General features: G+C 38.6%; 1 protein-coding gene across 5 annotated transcripts in view; it reads left to right on the top strand.

Annotated features, from left to right (window-relative positions):
- RABGEF1 (RAB guanine nucleotide exchange factor 1) overlaps positions 1–19,506 on the top strand; it is a 36,541-nt gene extending 17,035 nt beyond the window's left edge. For 3 of the 5 annotated variants that reach the window (XM_030536168.1, XM_030536166.1, XM_030536169.1), the window contains 7 exons: positions 1,271–1,437; positions 10,482–10,651; positions 12,344–12,425; positions 13,614–13,746; positions 14,169–14,260; positions 15,757–16,013; positions 17,266–19,506. In XM_030536168.1, the coding sequence (XP_030392028.1) occupies positions 1,271–1,437; positions 10,482–10,651; positions 12,344–12,425; positions 13,614–13,746; positions 14,169–14,260; positions 15,757–16,013; positions 17,266–17,664 (1,300 nt within the window). In that variant the 3' untranslated portion in view covers positions 17,665–19,506. Of the gene's footprint in view, positions 1–1,270; positions 1,438–6,407; positions 6,567–9,834; positions 9,856–10,481; positions 10,652–12,343; positions 12,426–13,613; positions 13,747–14,168; positions 14,261–15,756; positions 16,014–17,265 lie in introns of all 5 variants that reach the window. The other 2 variants (XM_030536170.1, XM_030536167.1) reach the window with 2 other exon arrangements.
- The last annotated feature ends 1,420 nt before the right edge of the window (positions 19,507–20,926 follow it).

The following is a 20,926-nucleotide window of genomic DNA, read 5'->3' as shown; positions in this document are numbered from 1 at the left end:
GGGAGCTATTCCTGATTAGCTATTTCTGTTTAACTCCATATTGGACACACTTATTCTGAAATAAGAGCATCTGCACATGGAGATAAGCAGAAATAGTCAGTCTGTTTTAAATGCACATCCTACCTTATTCCAGATCAAATTTCATATGTAGTCAAGGCTTGCAACAAAGATTTGTTTTTAACATTACGAGTGAGATGTTTTTGCGTCATGCCCATTCAATAAATGGCATTTTAGTAACTTCTGCTGTCTTCAGCTGACCTGAAAATGTCCAACTGTGATTTCCAATGCATGTTACACCACAATTATCCATGCCTCCGTTACTTTCAGGCTGCAGTAGTATAAAGCTAAAGTTTACCCTTGAAGGTTGCATGCATGATTCAGCTAGCGGAGAATGTGGCTACATTTGTCATTAAGGGTTTGTCTACACTAAAGTTTTTTTTTTTTTAACTTTAGTTGATTGCCAGTTTACTTGCATTTGCTACTCCACAAACATTGGTTCCAGCATATTAATGTTTATGGCAGATCCTAGAAGTCAATCCAGAATAAATCTCAAACATCTTTGGAATGTCCAGGCTAGAATATAGACACTGATTAGCTAACTCAAGTTAACTGACAATCAATTAATTCAAGTTTAAAATAAAAAAACCTCAGAAAACCTCATGTAGACATACGTTAACTCAGTGGTGTGCATCCTGTGGCCTGTCAGGGTAATCCATTGGCGGGCCACGAGACAGTTTGTTTACATCGACCATCCACAGGCATGGCTGCCCACAGTTTCCAGTGGCTGTGGTTCACTGTCTTTCACCAAGATTGGCATAGACCAAAACAAATTTATAACCTCTAGAGGGGGCAGGTAATAAGAATGGTGGTATTTTTGTAATTCTCCAAGTACCATGGTGTTGGGCCTGTAAGAAATCCTTTTACAAAGTGATAATTTTTCACTGGGGATGTGGAAGCAGCAGGTAAGCTCTTTATTATTATGATTAAAATGTTTAGAATAATAAATACAATATGCTTTAAGACACGGATAAAACACAATCTCTGCCTTGAAGAGCTATAATGAAGGTGAAAGGACAAAGGTTTTTACTGTGTTGACTGTGAGGAAAGGAGAGATTTATATAATGACAGGGAAGTGATGCTTGGAAGAAGAGTTGATATGGGGGTGAGGGAGGAGAACAGGCCTGTGGCAACAGAAAAGGTAATGGATTTGTCAGTGCATGCTAATTTTTGTTGGCACTAACTAAACAGTCGCAAATTCTTTTAATTTTAGACTTCAGCGTGAGGAGGAAGAAGCCTATGCTAGTAGTCAGAGTACACAAGGGGCCCAGTCACTCACCTTTTCCAAGTTTGAGGAAAAGAAAAGCAATGAAAAGACACGCAAGGTGACAACTGTGAAGAAATTCTTCAGTGCTTCTTCCAGGACAGGAGCTAAGAAGGGTAATTCTTATATTTCTTTAACCATTACTGTATAATATATCCCTTTATGGATTTTTAGAAGGCCGTGTATAATGGTTTGCCAAATATAAGCCAATAACTACTTTGAATATGGGCCGCCATCCTGTACTTATGTAGTTACAAGGTCAGAGTTATCTCCACTGTTAGAAACAATACTGGTAAAACTACTGTTTTGAATCTACTCCACTGTTTTCCAGAACTCCCATGCTCTTTTCTTTGAGGTGCTTTACAAACTGTATGCACAAATAAAGCCTCTAAAACCTGAATTCCCACTGAGTTGTTAGTAGTTCCTCTAATCAGCATACAGGGGACATCATAATACCATCAGATGTGACGACTGACTCTGTATTGATGGATCTCCTGGATCACTTTACACTATTGACAAGAGTTATCTGTGTGAATAGTTTTCAGTCTTCCTAAACTATTTGCCACTAAAAAAAGGTGTGAAAAGGACTTGAAATTGTAGGGTCTGTAAACAGTGCATGTCTGTGATTAACGCAATTAGAAGAAGTTTTGCTGGTCTTGGGTTAGTCTAAATTAGTGGTTTTCAACCTTTTTTCATTTGTGGATCCTTAAAAATTTTTGAATGAAGGTATGGACCCCTTTGGAAATCGCAGGTTGAAAACCACTGGTCTTAATGAGCAGTGGTTCTCTTTACAATATACTCCATGTAATTTGGCCATGTTGAGTGTCCCATCCCAAGAAGTTTAGACTAGTTAACAGAAAATGAGTTACCTGCCTTCCTAAAGGTGTTGGGTGAGGGTGCCACACGCTTGCATCCGAGACACTCAAGTTTATTAATTCAAACCTTTATTTGAAGCTTTTCTTGCAATGATAATTACTAGTAAAGCAAGGTACGACAGACGTACAGAAAGAGATAATGGCCAATTACCTTCTCTTGGGGTATAAGTCACTCATGATGGGTTTCCCCAATGAAGCTCCAACTATCCCCTCACATTTTAAGACACTTATACACATCCAGATTACATGGTTGGTTGTTCTTTTCCAATCACCATTAAGTATCATAATATTATGTATCTTATGCAACTCAGACAATATGCATGTGTAAACTTCAATTTGCAGGACTTTTGCTGCCAATGCTATTTTCATGTTATTTCTCTTTTCTAATTGGGTTATTACCACTGACCATGCTTACTCTGACCAGGTCGCTTTACCTGATATTAGGGACTGTTTCTCTAATTGCCTTTTAGCAACACTGTCAAGGTTCCTTCCCCACTGTGAACTCTAGGGTACAGATGTGGGGACCTGCATGAGAACCTCTAAGCTTAATTACCAGCTTAGATCTGGTTTTTGTGCCACCACCCAAATCATTTAAGAATTATTTGGGAAACTCTGTCTACCTCCCTCCCAAGTACTATAACCCTTCCGTGGGTAGCCTTAAGAGACTCCTCCACCAATTTCCTGGTGAACATCGATCCAAAGACCCTTGGATCTTAAAACAAGGAGAAATTAACCATTCTCCCTCCTTTCCCCTCACCAATTCCTGGTGAGTGCAGATCCAGCCCCTCTTGGATCTTAAAACAAGGAAATATCAATCAGGTTCTTAAAAAGAAGGCTTTTAATTAAAGGAAGAAAGAGGTTAAAAATCCATCTCTGTAAAATCAGGATGGAAAATAACTTTTACAGGGTAATCAGATTCATAGAGCCCAGAGGAACCCCCTCTAGCCTTAAGTTCAAGGTTACAGCAAACAGAGGTAAATCCTCTTAGCAAAAAGGAACATTTACAAGTTGAGAAAACAAAGATAAAACTAACACGCCTTGCCTGGCTGTTACAAGTTTGAAATATGAGAGACTGGTTCAGAAAGATTTGGAGAGCATGGATTGATGTCTGGTCCCTCTTAGTCCCAAGAGTGAACAACCCCCAAAACAAAGAACACACAAACAAAAGCCTCCACACGTGCACACATACACCCCCGCAAGATTTGAAAGTATCTTGTCCCCTTATTGGTCCTTTGGGTCAGGTGTCATCCAGGTTACCTGAGCTTCTTAACCCTTTACAGGTAAAAGGATTTTGGTGTCTCTGACTAGGAGGGATTTTATAGTATTGTACACAAGGGCTGTTCCTTTCCCTTTATAGTTATGACAAGCACATTTTGTGTATCTGTTGTCCTCCAATTTAAGCCCATCCTGTGCTCAAAACATTCCCTTTGTTGTGTACAGCAGAAGCTGTAAGCAAGTTCACTTAATGACAAAGTAGAGCAGCACTACACTCATTCCGACAAAGCTGAGGCCAGCCAAGTCATCACAAGTATTAGCTTGACATGTAACCCTTTCTTATGACAATTCCCAATAAAGGCCAGGGGGCTGACATTAGAAACTGTTCAGAAGACCTTTGTTCCCTTCACCGCTTCTTGCGTTAATATGTCCCTGAAACAAAGCAAATGGAATTTTCTCCTGATATCACTGTTTGTAAAAGACCCTACGAATACAAAGCTGAGCTAAGGAAGTTTGCAGCTGTTTAGGCTTTCGGCTTTTATACCGAGTATGAGGAAACTTAGTATTCTTTCCAAGTTGCTTTGTCAGTTAAAATCACTATGAATAATCCTATAAAATGTTGCTGAGGGTTCTTTACATATGTTTTATGTAACAGACTATACTGAGGAGCATCTGAAGTCATAAATATTAATTAGGACTTCTGATTTTCAGTTGATAAACACGAATAAAACTCCCTTGATAACGTTGTTTTTTTTTTTTCTTATCTAAGAGCTTGTCTACACAGAGCAGTAATGCGGAAAACAGGGATGTGATTTCTAAAATGCACTAACTGTGTAGACACTGCTGGTGTACAATAAAGATTCCCTACAGCACCTTAAGGTAGCTCTGCTGGAAACAGAACTATGTTAAAACACCTTAGGAAACATTACAAAGACTACAGTAGTATATACTGTAATGAGTAATGTCTGTGATTCACATTACTCATTACAGTGTGTGCAAGAGAGCTCTGAAAAACTCTGATTTTTGGATATGTACATAAAACTCAAAAAGTGCTAAAAATAAATCATAAAAAATGAAACAAACCTTAAAAAAACCCAGAAGCCCTAATGTTATAATGATGTAAATATGGTTACTAGTTAACTGCCAGGAGTCATAAAAGGTAACCATAGATGGTACCATGGTACACTTCTAGCAAAGTGATTTACTTTATCAGAGCAAAAGCAAACAGTGACCAGCACTTGCAGGGAACAGCTCTGATAAACTTTTAATGCACGCACCTTGACAAACGTAGGCTCCAGTAGGGGTGTAATGGGCAAATGTACAGATTGGTAAACCAGTGTGATAAATTCCTTCTTGCATAGGACAACCACCTCTTCACCCAAACGTTCATTTTAAGGATTAGCCTTATTAAAAGTGACTTTCAAATCATTTAACAAAACTACCTTTATGTTAGCAGTATGTGCTTAATGTTCACAATATCCAGACTAATAGAAGATTCAATTTAAAACTAAACTTTAAAAAATGAGCTAAATGCAGGGATTGAGTGAAGCATATATTTGAAATGGCTGGAGTAACGATGGTTTCTGGCAAGCATTCACTCTCCTCAAAACCTTTTCAATAAAGATGCGTACGGACATAGGTACCTTTTGACTATGTATAGGCTTGGGGTTTTTTTTTCAGAAACATGAGTTTTTAAATTAGTGGACAATTTACTGCTTAGAAGTAATGTTGGAAGTGGGATGACTCCAACTCATGTTAAGGGAGAGAGCTTTTACAGGAACCTTATTCTTCAAAAATACTTCCATCTGGAAGCTCTATCACAACCTTATTGGAAAGAGCTATGTGGCAGAGTCCTGTGGCTCCTGTGACACACGTTTTTGTTGGAACCAAGAATCATCTACATTTTCAATGTGATGATGGTATGGTTTAGGAATTGTAGGGGAACATTCTATGAATATTAATAAATCCTGAGTTTTAGTAATATTCAATAAACAGATGTCTAAATGTTGTGGAAATGCACTTTTGAAGCAGTAAGCAACACCACGTGTTCTGAAGACTTCAGAGAATTTTGTAAGGAAAATTAAGATGGTGTAAGCCATGTACCCTTCAAGAAAAATAATATGAATAAACATTGTTTTACAAAAACAAAAAGGGAGTTTCTGAAGGAATACTAAGTTTGTTCTTCACTAAATATTTGTTATCCATTGTAGAGTCTGTTGAAAGAGGAGAAGAAAAATTGCATCATTGTCTTTGTCTTTGCATAGTGATAACTTAAAAAAAGAAACTAACTAATTATGTGATTGTGTCCTTTGACTTGGGTAGTAAATGGCTGATAGAGAACTTGACTCTTGAGGAGGAACTCCAGAAGGCATGGAGTATATCAGGAGTTGGCAACCTTTCAGAAGTTGGGTGCTGAGTCTTCATTTATTCACTCTAATTTAAGGTTTCACGTGCCAGTCATACATTTTAATGTTTTTAGAAAGTCTCTTTCTATAAATCTATAATATATAACTAAACTATTGTTGTAGGTACAGTACATAAGGTGTTTAAGAAGCTTCATTTAAAATTAAATTAAAATGCAGAGCTCCCCGGCTGGTGGCCAGGACCCGGGCAGCGTGAGTGCCATTGAAAATCAGCTTGTGTGCCGTCTTCGGCGCCTGTGCCATAGGTTGCCTACAACTGGAGTATATTTTCCTATAAAGGAAAGGTGACATTGGTGGGTCTCAGTTTTGTAAACACACTGCATATTTCCTTGGAATAAGAAAGGAAATATACTTTGCTTTCACTTTGGAGTGTTCACCTCTCAGCGCATGAATGCCACCTGGTTAAACACAAAAGCATCTCAAATCCCTGATGTCTTAACTCCTTGTACCTGATGCAGAACAGTAACATTCATTATTCTCATTCCCATGTTTTTCCTTTCGTTTTGGTCCTGTTCTCCTTACCACTTGATACTCTTGCTCTTGGTGTCTTGCTTGCTTTTGCATTTATTCCAGCTGCTCAAGAGAGAAACCTTAAGCAAGGACAGCTTGGGAGGGAGCGAAATGCTGATAACATTCTCAGGGACTTGAAGGAGATTTTTACTCCCTCCTGGGAGCTGGCTTCCCCTACTGAAGGTAACACAGCACAGCTTGGAGAGCTGTCTGCTTGTTCTAGTAAGTTTATTTAGTTGGGCTTTGCAAAAGCCAAACTAGGGTTGTGCCAGCTATAACTTAGGCCATTGAATATGATCATGATGAGAGGCAATGCTTGAAATTTTTTACATTCTAAAGCTGGTTTATGATAAGTGAATTTTGAATCAACAAGTTGCCTTTAGGGGAAAAAAATGAAAATGAAATTTCTTAGAGATTTGTTTCCTTGCACAATACTTCTGGAATCAAACTATAAAAGAAACCAAATTTCCGCTTTTTAAAAATAGCGAATGAGTCTGTATGCTTGTTCATCTTTATTTATTTTAAAAAAAAAAAAAGCCTCTAAAATGCTGCACTAAAAATAACTATGCTCAAAATGGGACTTTAGTTTGTGTAAATTTGTTTGAATTATACCCAGTAAATTCTCAAAATGTGTCTTCAGGCCAGGGTTACATAAATCGGGGGAAAGCAATTTTACGTTATGAGAGAAGCCACTTTTTTATTGTCTGAGTTGAATAATAACAAAATTGACAAAGTAACTGCTTTAGGATCTTGTCCAAAATCTCAGCCATAGCATGTTGTTTGGCATTCTGATGTTCTGGTCTCTAAAGAAATTCTAAATTTCAAAGTGTCTTTATTTTACAGACTATGTCGGGTATACACATATGTTTGGGGAGTACTAGAAAATACTTTTTTTCATATTCTTATTCATTGACTTTAGTCCAAGTAATGGCACAACCATAGTGTGAAGCAGCTGTAATGCTAATGTTCTGCTGTGGCACACAATTGCCACATAGAAATGAAAGAAAAAGGAGATATTCATGTAAATGATGATTATCCTCCTTGAAAAAATTATCCTTACATCCCCACGCTTCTGTTTTTTGTATTGTGTTGATATAGCTCCTCTTGCAGGCTCTTCCTAAGCTGCTCAAATGGGCTTTATTCCTTTTCTGTGATTAAATTATCAGTAAATATGCATGCTTACTTACACTTTACTACACTTATTCTATAGTATCACTGAAATCATATATCTTACAGACTGTAATGAGCAATACACAGTATGCTGCTTCACATGTCTTAAGCCAAAATTTCTGTGTAGAGAGTAGTAGCAAATAAAATTGCAACTTCCCTGATTCATATTAAATTATTACAAATTTGGGTGCTGAGACTATTAAAGAGAAAAGTTATTTAAATTAGAGAGCAAATGAAAACAGCTCTCAAATTTTGTAGCCATGTCTGTTGTAACTGTGTCGAGATGGAGGCTATTAATATTTTACCTTTACTACGCTAAAAGTGTCTTTCATGAAGCTTTCTAAACAGAGCTTTTGTAGTCCTAAAACAAAAACTAGAAACAGCAGAATGAGGCTGCCATTTTTATGGATATCTAATCAGCCAAATGTCATAGGAATAGGCAGATGATAAAACTTCATGCTGATAAATTTGAATACTGAAGGAAGCCAATTAGTTAATACTCCACATTGTTTAATGATGAATTAGAAAACATTATTATAAAATTATTTGATATAATTGAGTGAATACTCTTCCAGAATTAGAGCTTTTTTCTTTTCAATTGTATTTATAAAGTGCATATTGTTACCCAACTAGTTATTTGATACTAAATTTAGTAAATTATTTACTGTCATAGTAATCTACTAGATTGCATTTAAGTAGTATTCAAATTACTATGTAGACTCCAGTCTTGCATACTGTACAAAATCTCTGCTTTGAATCTTCAGAATTTTTTTAAATTCTTCTTTATACTTAAACAACAACCTTTGGGTATAAATAGAAATGAATCGATTTGCTTTAGCAATATTGATCTTAACTGATAGAATTCAAATACTTCTATTTATATGGCTTATAAGGAGTAAAATTTTAACACATACTGATATAGTAACTCCTCGCTTAACGTTGAAGTTATGTTCCTGAAAAATGCTACTTGAAGCAAAACGATGTTAAGCAAATCCAGTTTCCCCATAAGAATTAATGTTAAGAGGGAGGGGATTAGGTTCCAGGGAAATTTTACATATACACAGTATACGTTTTAAACAGTTTAATATTGTACACAGCAGTGATGATTGTGAAGCTTGGTTGAAGTGGTGAAGTCAGAGGGTGGAAGAGGGTTGGATATTTCCCAGAGAATGCCTTACTGCTAAATGATGAACTAGCACTTGGCTGAGCCCTTAAGGGTTAACATGTTGTTAATGTAGCCTCACACTCTACAAGGCAGCATGAATGGAAGGAGGGGAGACAGCTTGGCAGAGTGAGTGTGTGTGTGTGTGAGAGAGAGATGCGCATTCCCCATTAAGTATGCTGACCCCACTCTAAGTACACTGCCTTTTTAAGTAGATCACCAAGTTGAGACAGCAGCTGCTGCCACCAGGCTCCCTCCATCCTGAGCCCTGTGGTGTGTGTGTTGTCCCCCTCCCCATCTCCCTGCTCTGTGGAGATGTGGTAAAGGAGCGGGGAGGGGGACACCCTGACATTAACACCCCTCTCACACTCCACAGAGCAGCTCCAAGGCAGAGGGCAGGAGCAGCACATGGCAGTGGGGAGGGAGGGACAGCTGAACTGCCTGGCAATTGATAGCCTGCTAGGTGGCTGCCACACAGAGAACTTAAGGAAGCTGATGGGGGCTGCTGGTCCACCCTGGTTCCAAGCCCCCACCAGCTAGCTCCAAGGGGCTGCTCTTTCTGCAAGCAGTGGACAAAGCGTGTGACTGGCAAACAACGTATAAGGGAGTATTGCGAACTTTAAACGAGCTTGTTCTTGTATTGATCATCAACATAACAATGAAACAACATTAACCTGGATGACGTTAAGGGAGGAGTTACTGTAACTGCATTACTGCTAATAGTGTCTATTTTGATTTCTATCAAGAGAAGACAATATTGCTAAGTGAGAAGCCCTTGAAGAGTCTCCCTCTTAAAATTGCTGGTCAAATTCATCCCTGGTGTACAATTCCATTGAAATATGTGAAGTTAATCATGAGAGATGAATCTGACATAGTGTTGAGCCTATAAAAGTCTTATTGAATGAGAAACCAAATTAACTACTTGAACTTAATGGACAAATTATTTTCCTCTTATTTAAAGGAAAACTTTGATTTTTTTGAAGTCCTGCATGTATGGCTACTGACACAGTGCATTCTCTTGTTCTGCATGTTATAAATGGCCTTGTTTGCATTGAAGATCTGCTTATTAAGAATATTTTCATGTTTTTTCTCTCTTTGCTTCTCGCTTTTCATCGTGTTCATTTACATCACCTTACATTCAATCATTCATTTTGACAGTGTTGGCTGACAAACTGAGAGGTGGGTGTGCTAAACTTGGGTAGAGAAGATCCTATCACGTTTGTATCTCTGTCTTGTAAAGTGCAACCAATATTTTCTGAAGTACGTGTTTCCAGGAGAGAAATGTGTGGAAATCCCATGTTAATGTATACATTTCCAGCTTTGTAAACTTGCATCCACTACTGAAACAAATCCCACTAAACAAAGGGAAGGGTTTTCCCCATCTGTTGAACTCCATGTAGAAAACTGGAGCATATTTGGTGTTTCTGCTGTGATTCAAACACTAAAGCCAGATTCTCATTTACACTAACACTGCTCTGGCAATATAAAGGAGTTTTCAAGTGAGCATCTAACTGTAACTTGCTCCCATGTTGTCTCCTTTATACTGTCAAAATTAATGTAAAGGGTCATTAATGTAAATGAGAATCTGGCTTAAATATTTGTGACTGTTAGTTTAATAAGCAGTTTCTTATATTTGCATTTAGTGATGGTTCAACATGTCACTATTTAATCCTGCTTTCTTCAGAAAAGAAAAATTCATCTTTATGTATAAAAGTTTAAATTAGGTTTGTCTTGCTATAATTTTTTTAATCTGATACATTAACTGATTAGTACAATTAATCTCTAATTGTTTCTAATGTTCCCAGCAGAGATCCATGAAGCTAAGGCTCCTAGCCCATCGATAAACAGGCAGGTCAGCATTGAGACAGATCGAGCGTCCAAGGAGTTTATAGAGTTTCTCAAGACCTGTCATAAATCTGGTCAAGAAATTTATAAGCAGTGCAAAATGTTTTTGGAAGCAATGCATCACAAAAGGGTAGGTATATCGCATGCATTATATAAGTGACACATTAAAAATGAGTGACCTAGGCAGAAACAAAAGATTTTAATCCTTAGTTTATACAAAAGGTGTAGCATCAGTTCTCCATTGAAGTATTGATGTGGCTATAGTGCCACCTAGGGTAGAAATGATACAGCATTCATAAGGCCCTTCAGTTTTGGTTTTTATTTTGTTTGAAATTTCTCAGGAATTTGTTAAAATTTGAAAGCTTTAAAAAAAGGTGCCAAAATAACTTCACCATTTTCTGGGTAAATATTGAGGGACAGGAGGACAGAAAAAGCAACAAATAGAGAAAAGTGAGAGTACTGAGTGTCAACACAGTTTAATGCTGTGGTTTATTTCATGGACTATATTAGCAGTATATACACTTACACAAGCATGTGTATGCATTCCATTCCATTCGACTAATTTATTAACATAAATGTAGTATTGGATTTTCTCAAGATAATCAGTGTTTTTGTGCACTCCAAAATGTGGGGAAAATTGAAAAAAACCCCACAATATTTTTATAAAATCTGGGAATTTTTTTGGTATTTTTTTAAATGAAGGGCATTAAACGTTAATTATCTACTGTTAATACTATTTTCTTCTGTTTCAACTATAGCAATACAAATGGCAACCTGAAAATTAACTGGAATTTCAGATTGTCACCATTTTCACTACATTCCCCCTTCCTTTCTCTCATTTATAAGTCATAGAAAAATCAGAAGATTTGTGAACCTGTCTCTTACTTTAAATAGAAAATAAAGTTGAGTATAAAATGCTTTTAGGGTTCGTGGAACTTTAAAATGTTAAAATTATTCCTTTTGTCATTCCAAAATATAAGTCATTGCTTTTGCTCCTTTGAAAACTGAGGCCACCCTAAGCTTTCTGGTGCCAGTTTGCTTGTGTGCTTGTACAAACACCACTGAAACTCTAGGAATTGGTTATCAGCTGAGGAAGACTGCTTCTCTGTTAGTACCTGTGTAAATGGTTCTGTCATGATTTTTCCCCTCCAAGTAATACTTATTACCTTCTTACAGCACTGGTTGGTCTTTCTGTGCACACAAAATGTGTGAGCGCATGCTTCAGTTCCATTGACTTTAATGCGACTTAAGGACATGCTTAAAGCTAAACAAGTGCTTAAATGCTTTGCTGAATAGAAATGGCTTGTTGAGTCATGGTCCAACACTAGAAATTAATCTTTCAGTGTTCCAAAGGTTACTGCCATTGTCAGTAGTAACAGTACTTTGTACTTTTATAGTGCCTCCATTTCAAATTGCTTTAAAAATGGTAACAAATTTAAGTGTAACAACTTCTGTTGTAGGTTAACAAACTCTGTTTCCATTTTACAAATGAGAAAATGGAAGCATGAAAAGATTAAGTGACTTTTTCCGGGTCACACCGGAAGCCTGTTGCAGTGCCCAGCCCCAGACTTTAAATACAGCTCCATCATTCCACCCATTTGTGTTTGTGGCATTGAGCAGAACAAATAAACATTGTCATCAAATCACAATACTGAGAAGATAATTTGTCCGGTTTTGTGTTCAAATAAATCTGTGTTCTGTAGAACTCTTGCTGCTGTTAGGTATTTTCCACGAAAGCATAGGTACATGACTGCTTTGATGCCATTTACCGTTTGTGTGGCACCATGGTGTTTTTTCACTTAATATCGGTGTTCTGTCCTAGGAATTAAGTATTGAGGAGCAATCTGAATGTGCCCAGGACTTCTATCAAAACGTAGCGGAGAAATTACAGACCCGTTCGAAAGGTATCGGACTCTTCCTTCTCTCACACCTTATCATTGAAACAGTATAATATTTAGGCCACTTGCATCTCCCGAATCTCTCATGTTCTCTCTCTCTCTGTCCCCATGTGACATTGTTACTTTTTAATAGTAAACACTCTAATCAGAGCTATTCCAAGTAACATCACTGTATTTAAGATTCTGTAAAGTTCTGCCATCTAAATTAATTGTCAGAGGGTATTTAAATATTTTAAAGAAATCCTACCAAGTAACAGTTCAGTTAACAAAACATTTGTTGGTCCATAATTAAAAAAAAAAACCCACTAAATCGTTGCTGTTTTTCAACTGATATATTCAGTCCTTTTTAATTTTCTATTTTTTCATACCTGTGCTTTCATCTTAAACTGTTCTGCAACTTGTATTATTTGTATGTAATCTGTCTATTTACCCAGTATTTGGTGTATTCCCTACACTTGGAATGGGAAGTATTTTGAGTGGCACGTACCTTACTGTAATTATTCTCAAAAACTTTTAGCCTTCTTGCCTCTAGGGGTAGTTACATGTGCATGGAAGTGCATAATAAGTTCAAAAGGCCTCTCGCTCAGATATTTCATACTACAAAAAGCATCGCAGCAGAACCAAAATTAAAATTCATAGTGCAGAGTAATATTTCTCAGTCCACTTCTGTCTCTCAGACTTGTCCACAGTGAGTATAGCTCTGACTGTACAGGCATGACTATTCTGACCCTTGAAACAAGCCCACTTTCCCTTTGGTCCATGAGAGGCAGAAACTCCAAAGTTGAAAGCAAAGTATATTAAATGTCTCCACATTGTAAACTGTGCCAAGGAGCCTATCTGTTCAAGACTTTAAGTAATTTTTTTTAACCTAGATATTAAACCTCTTTTGGAGCTAGGAACCTGTTTGATCTTCAGCTTCATGCCTTGCTTTGGCCCTAGACATATGGTTGTCTCAGAGCATCTACTCTCGCTCCTTACTGTTGTATTATTCTTTACTTCTGAAAAGCTCTAGATTCAGTACATTAGTACCTATTGTTTAACTCACATTTGACTTGAGCAATAGAAGGGAATAACTCATACCTGTGCTGACTCAGTGGTTATTGTGGCCAATTGGCATTAAGTCTTCACAAACAAGCCTGTGGTTCCATAGACATCTAATTTACAACGGTTGGGGGATGGGTTTGTATCTTTCAGTTTCCCCAGAAAAAGTTGAGAAAGCAATGGACCAGATTGAAAAATATATCATGACTCGATTGTATAAATATGTGTTCTGCCCTGAAACAACTGATGATGAGAAGAAGGATCTGGTTGTCCAAAAGAGAATCAGGTAAGGATTTCTGAAGAGAGATCATCTAGAAGTCCAAAATCGCATGAGTGGTATCTATGCCACTCATGCTGAAACTAGCATGCCAAAATCTATGTGCAAGAGTGGCACTAACCTAATAACTGAAAACAAGGTTTTGGATTAATTCCTTTATAGCTTTTTGTTAAGATAATGGAAAGGACTACGCTGGGTTATTTCATTTAAAATAATCATGCGCTCACTTGTAGCATATTAATTATAATATAAATGTTTTTCTGGGCAGTAATCTAGTTTCCTCAGTGGGTTGAAGTGTTTGCCTTGTCAAATGGAAGGCTCCTCATATGATCTCTTAATTAATCTGTTAGCATACTGTTAACCTTTGCAGCTGACCTCAGATGACTTCACCGCTAGGAGTAGTGTGTGTTATCATTTGTTTCTCTTGATAGGGCTTTACACTGGGTTACTCCACAAATGCTGTGTGTTCCTGTTAATGAAGAAATTCCAGAAGTCTCTGATATGGTTGTGAAAGCAATTACAGGTTTGTGAACTATAAACTAGCTTATCTTCTCTAAATTAACTATTTGAAGAAATAAAAAGTGCAAACACCTACTTTTTCATAGAGACTATATATTTCCTGCTTTAAACAAGTGTCTACAATCCTGAATATTATATATGTAAATTCATTCCTCTACAGAAACGCTTTGGAAAAATCTTGCTTCTGTAACTCACATTTGTTTCACTGGTATCTTTAGGGATAGGTCTGCCTCACTTAGGCCCCAGTTCAGCAAAGCACTTAAACCCATGCTTAACTTTAAGCATGAGAGTAGTCTCATTGATAAGGCTGTGACTGGTAAGATTGAGGTGCTTAGCTACCATGCCGAATCAGGGCCTCGGAGCATGTGTCATCATTCTTATGTGAATCCTAATATTTGTACTGTTTACTTGGTCAACTATTGAGATCAAACAAAACTCTTAGTTCTTCTTTTCCAGAAATGGGTTCAGTTTTTGGATCTGCCACAGAATAATTGTGCGATGTTGGGCAGGTTTCCCATCTATAAAATGGGAATATTATTTCCTTACCTCATGGAAGTGTTGTGAGAATAAATCCAACCATGTTTACTCGGGAACTAGGTTGAAGTGGGAGGCATATTAATACTTAGTTTTCATACAGCATCAAGTAGATCAGAGGTGGGCAAACTAAGGCCTGTGGGCCACATCCAGCCTGTGGGACCGTTCTGCCCAGCCCCTGAGCTCCTGGCCGGGGAAGCTAGCCCCTGGCCCCTCCCCTGCTGTTCCCTCTCCTCTGCAGCCATTCGGGCAGCACTCTGGGTGGCGGGGCTGCGGGCTCCTGCTGAGCAGAGTGGCAGCGTGTAGATCTGTCTGGGCGGTGCGGCTGCCAGACATGCCACTCTGAGCGGCATGGTAAGGGGGCTGGGGCTAGGGGGTTGGATAAGGGGCAGGAGGTCCCAGGAGGCAGTCAGGGGACAGGGAGCAGTTGGATGGGGCGGAGGTTCATGGGGGGAGAGGATGGTCAGGGAATGGGGAACGGGGGGGCGGGGTTTGGATAGGTGTGGGAGTCCCGGGGGGGCCTTTCAGGGCGGTCAAAGGATAGGGGTTGGGACAATCAGGGAATAGGGAGCAGGGGGGTTGGATAGGTGATGGTGTCTGGCAGGGGGGTGGTTAGGGTCGGGGAAATCTCGGGAAGGGGCTGTCAGGAGACAAGGAGCGGGGGGGGGTGGATGGGTCGGAGGTTCTGAGGGGGGGCAGTCAGGGGGCGGGAGGTCGGATGGGGGCAGATAGGAGGTGGGGGCCAGGCTGTTTGGGGAGGCACAGCCTTCCTTACCTGGCCCTCCATACAGTTTTGCAACCCGGATGTGGCCCTCAGGCCAAAAGCTTTGCCCATCCCTGAAGTAGAGTAAATTAAACACAAATAGTGCAGTCTGATAGCAATCCAGTGGGTCACCCTTTACATATGGATTCACTATTGTGGACTTCTGACTGGAGATCTAACTATATAGGGTTTTTATCTTACAGATATTATCGAAATGGATTCAAAACGTGTCCCTCGTGATAAGTTAGCATGCATCACCCAATGCAGCAAACATATCTTCAATGCTATAAAAATCACAAAAAACGAACCAGCTTCTGCTGATGACTTCTTACCAACACTCATATATATTGTTTTGAAGGGTAATCCACCCCGTCTGCAGTCCAACATCCAGTATATAACCCGCTTCTGTAATCCAAGCAGGTTAATGACTGGAGAGGATGGCTACTATTTTACCAATCTGGTAAGTTCAAGAACAGTGTTGATGCTCTATACAATACGATCATCTGCTGTTTGATGAAGGCATTCCCAGCAAAGATGAATGTCTTAATACTGAAGGAAGCAGAAAATGTAATCACAAGATAATGTGAAAGTATTCTTATGAAACAGTGTATTGCTGTTCAAACTGGAGTGCACTCCCTTTCACTTGTCATTTCTTCTTCTTTCCTCCCTCTTCCCCCCCTTCTAAGTTAGATGAACCAAACAGTGCTCTGGTTTCATAGCCACTTCTTTAACCATTTCAAGCCCTTGATTCTGACCGGTGTTCTGCCCGTTCAGACCTGGGCAAGCTTTTCTTTTGTAAGAAAAGGTGAAAGTTCAGCTACACTTGATTTACGTTAATCTCAAGCTTCAGGCATTTAAAATATAACAGATGAAGAACCATTAACTTGTAACAGTTTTGAGAAGGTTGACTGACTACCAGCTATTCAAAATCTGTTGAGGCTCAATTATGCAGCGCTTGTGCATGCACAGTTGCCATTTGAGTTGGTGGGAGTTCATCATGTGAAAGGCCTGCAGGATCAAGTCATTTATAGAGAGGGACAGTCCTGTGGAAGTATCCCTAGAACAGGGCAGGCGTGTGTGTTTTTGGCTGAACTAAACTATGAACTTGGATACCCTGGAATTTGCATATGTAACAATTCTACAAGAAAAATGATTTTTTTTCTTAATATGAAATACTTCAGTGTTCTAAATAATGCTTTCAGGAGAACACTTCAAACAGATACATTCTCCCATTTACTTTTTCAGAAACCGATTAGATAGAGAAGCATGAAATTATGCTCAGTACATAACTAAAACAAGTGCACATAGTATAAAGGCTAAATTAAACATGCTGCTGTCAACTTTCTTTTCATTCTTTCACTTACTGTTCTTTTTCAAAATGCAGTGCCCCCATAGTTTGCAGTGGAGCTTCCTCCTTCAGTCAGCACACAATTGCTTTGTACAGCCAAGATGACCTGATCTGAGTGGTGGTCTGCAGTTTCTTAAAATGTTAGTTATTTTTATTTTTTGTGAACTGCCTTTTTTTAACCAGGCTACGCTGAGAGGCTTTTCAGGAGAGCAGCAATTTGCTGTCAGGTGATCTATTGAACCATTAAAGCAACCACCATATTGTTTATATAACAGCACGATTAAAATGCAGAACACGTGTTGTTATGGGCTATGACTTGCATCATGTACCCTGCAATGACACTCTCTCTCTGTTTTATGTGTAGTGCTGTGCGGTGGCCTTCATTGAAAAGCTGGACGCTCAATCTTTAAATCTAAGCCAGGAGGATTTTGATCGCTACATGTCGGGCCAAACGTCTCCAAAGAAACAAGAATCTGAAAACTGGTCTTCTGATGTGTGCCTAGGGGTTAAACAGATGTATAAAAACTTAGACCTCCTCTCTCAATTGAATGAAAGACAGGAAAGAATTGTCAGTGAAGCCAAGAAGCTTGAGAAAGACCTTATAGATTGGACTGACGGAATTACTAAGGAAGTCCAAGATATTGTTGAAAAATATCCATTGGAAATAAAACCAAAAAATCAACCCTTAGCAGCTATTGACTCCGAAAATGTAGAGAATGATAAATTGCCCCCACCACTGCAGCCTCAGGTTTATGCTGGATGATAATTTACCAGGAAAGTATTAACTTCGAAAGGAATTCTTACACATCTTTTACTATTTGCTGCTTGGAAAGGGGAATAAGTTTGAGGCTAAAAAATCAAATGAGTTTAAATCAGTACATTTTTAAAGGTACAATTATTTTGTTTAGAGTGTAATAAATTGTATTTATTTTAGTCAAAGTAGGTTTCTATTAGGCTTTTGTGGGTTTTTGAACTGAATTTAAATTTTCTACACAAAGCCAATGTAATTTTTAAGCAACAGTAGTCCATTGACAACTTTTTCCTGAAAGCTTCCTTCTAGGCATGCACTTGTGTTTTTAAATAATGAGTTTAATTTAAATTTAAGAAGGAAAAAGATTAGCAGTACTTCTTGAATGATGCAAGGCTGGGTGTTCTAGCAGAAACTCAAAGGTACCAGTGTTCCAAAGTCTGAATTTATTCTATAGTTGTAATGATGAAAGATATAGTGTAAAATAAATATGTAGAATTGTAAATAGGTTTAAAAAAGTAATGTTTCAACTGTGCATGGCACCTTGTGTATTAGTACAAAATGATATATAAAAATGTCCATTTTTAGCAACTTTTATTTAGTTAAATATGAACTTCACAGTATATAAGCAAGTACGCCATTAATATATTTTAGCAAGCTGGATGATGCAACAGAATGAACTGCAGATTTGAAAGCGTGACAGAACTATGTCATAGTATTCATAGCTTTTAAGCTCATTCTTTATAATAACTCTTGGGATCTGAAAATGGAAATATTTTTTCATCTTAACGTTTGCCTCCATTTTTGTCAGTACACTGATGGTCTGTTGGGTTGCAGGTAGTTGCTGGTGTTGCTTATTTGTAAGAAGAAAGAGCATTGAAGCAGGTTTTGGAAGGAGAGGAAAATGACAGACTTGGAACACGTGATAGTTGTGGGGGGAATGGCTCAAATGCTCGGCCAACAGTGACTGACTCCCGTGCATCATATGAACATGTTTTAGAGGCTACTTTATTAAGAGCATGGCCCTTTGCTATGAGCAAGGAAGAGCACATTTATTTTTGCAAAATTGCACTATTCCAGGCTTTAGTGATTTTTGAGTACTGAAAGTGAACAAGTTAAGCATCAAGGTTAATACAGTTCACTTCACAAAAGCTTTACATCACTGTGTACTGTATTTCATGTGAAAAATAACCCGGTAGTCCACTCCACAAAACATGTAACCATTTGCAGATTTTTTTATACTCCAGTGAAACATTTTATATATCATTTTAAATATCTTCCAGTTAATTTAGTCTGCCATGGCTTGTACGTGTACCTGTGATATTTAATGCTTTTCAGAGATATTTTCCTTAGCTTGGCTAAGGGCTGTTCTTAAGCAACATTAAATTTTTTCCATCAAGGGGAGGGTACCTATCCCTTCATTGTATTCCATTGCTTTAAAAATACTGATATTTCAAAATTTGCACTGCAATAATTTCAGACCAAAACTGTGACTTGTCCTATTTTTAATTCTCCAATTGCTGTGTTTAGCGGTTTGAACTATGCATTCCTAGTGTTTTAAAGGTAACTAACTACCCACATTTCCCTGCAGAGATGCAGCAGTCAGTTGATCACAAGAAATTACTCTGAGTAGTTACTGTACATTGATGAGACTCTGCTCCTAGACTGTTTAAGACCTGGTCAATGCTTGTAGTGAGTGTTTATTTTCTCTACATACATTAGGTGCTAATTCTGATATCCAGGTACACATTTGTCTCTTTCCTAAAACTAACTAACTAAAAAATGTACACACCTTTTAGCTACTGCATACTAAATTGCTGTTAAATAAAAATATGTGCATTAGGCCTTTGTTAATGAGTTCTTCAAAAAGCCTGCTTTTATTGTAATGCCACTATTGTTTACATATTTGTTTACTTATGCCAGGCACCTGTTTTTTCCATATTTGTGGAGGGGAAGAAACATTGGGTGTTTGTGTGCTCTAGTTTTTGGATATGAACCTCTGACTCTAAATACCTCAGAGTCTCGGTCAGGAGCAGTGCCAGGGTTTTTGGTGCCCTAGGCCCAAGGCCGGCTTGCCGGTCCCGCGGCTCCGGTGGACCTGCCGCAGGCGTTGTGTGGATGCTTCACCAGAGCCGCGGGACCAGCGGACCGTCCGCAAGAACGCCTGCGGTAGGTCCACCGGAGCCACGGGACCAGCGGACCGTCCGCAGGCACGCCTGCGGGAGGTCCACCGGAGCAGTCTGCTGCCCTCTCAAATCCTGGCGCCTTAGGCAACCACCTAGGTCACCTAAATGGAAGCGCTGGCCCTGGTCTCAGTAGCAGAACTGTTTCTGATCTTGGAAAAAGATCACTGAAACAGAGAGCAGTGGAGTAGTCAAATGACATGATTCTTCTACAGTGCTTTTCTAGCTACGGTATTTCTAATTCATATATCAAACCACCAAAGTTCTGTCACAGGCGTAAATTAATTCTCAGTTACCTCTCTGAGGTGGGTGAACTTGTTTCATACTCATTTTACAAATGGGAAGACAGGTGAAGAGGTTGTGTGACTTACCCATGGCTCTAGAAGAAGCTGGTGTCTGAGCTGTAAGTAGAATTCAAATCTCTGCATACTTCCTGTGGTAATTTGGGTTCCAGTCTAGCACTTAGATAACTGGACTGTGTCTGTGATGGAAAATAAAATGGTGACAGGTTTTTAAAGGAAATGGCTTAAGATATTTAGCCTTGCCCATGGGCAGACAGTAAACAGACAAACCTATCTACAATGTAAGCTATTCAGATGGCATATTTAAGCAGTAATGTACTTTGCACTGTTTAAGATATAAAAGGAAGTTTTTCCCAGTACAAAAGAGATTATAAGGAAGACAGACGCAAAAAGACAAGATACATTGGGAAATCCAGAGCAGGAAATAACTTGAAGGATTTTTGTATTTGTATTGGCCCACTTTTGAGGAATCAGAAAATAGTGAGTCTTTATTCCTGCTGGAATAGCAGCAGTGGCCATGAACATTTTTCATAGTATACAGGAGCAAGTACTTGCCAATCAAAATATTTGCCTACCAGATAAGGTCAATATAGGTCACTGCAAGACCGGAGAAGACTGGCTGCTAACATTTTATGTCACAATGACTATGTTGTTAGTGATTGCTTCTCATTTTCATAAGTGTAGAAAATCCGTACCATAGTTGGTTAATGCTACTGAAAATAGTGTGTTAGGGAATCTCTGATCAATGAGCTGAACGAAGTTGTCTTTGAACATGAACCAACTACTTACTAT

This window comes from Gopherus evgoodei, chromosome 17 (assembly GCF_007399415.2).
Source record: "Gopherus evgoodei ecotype Sinaloan lineage chromosome 17, rGopEvg1_v1.p, whole genome shotgun sequence".
NCBI lineage: Eukaryota > Metazoa > Chordata > Testudines > Testudinidae > Gopherus > Gopherus evgoodei.
This window is presented reverse-complemented; position numbering and strand designations above follow the sequence as displayed.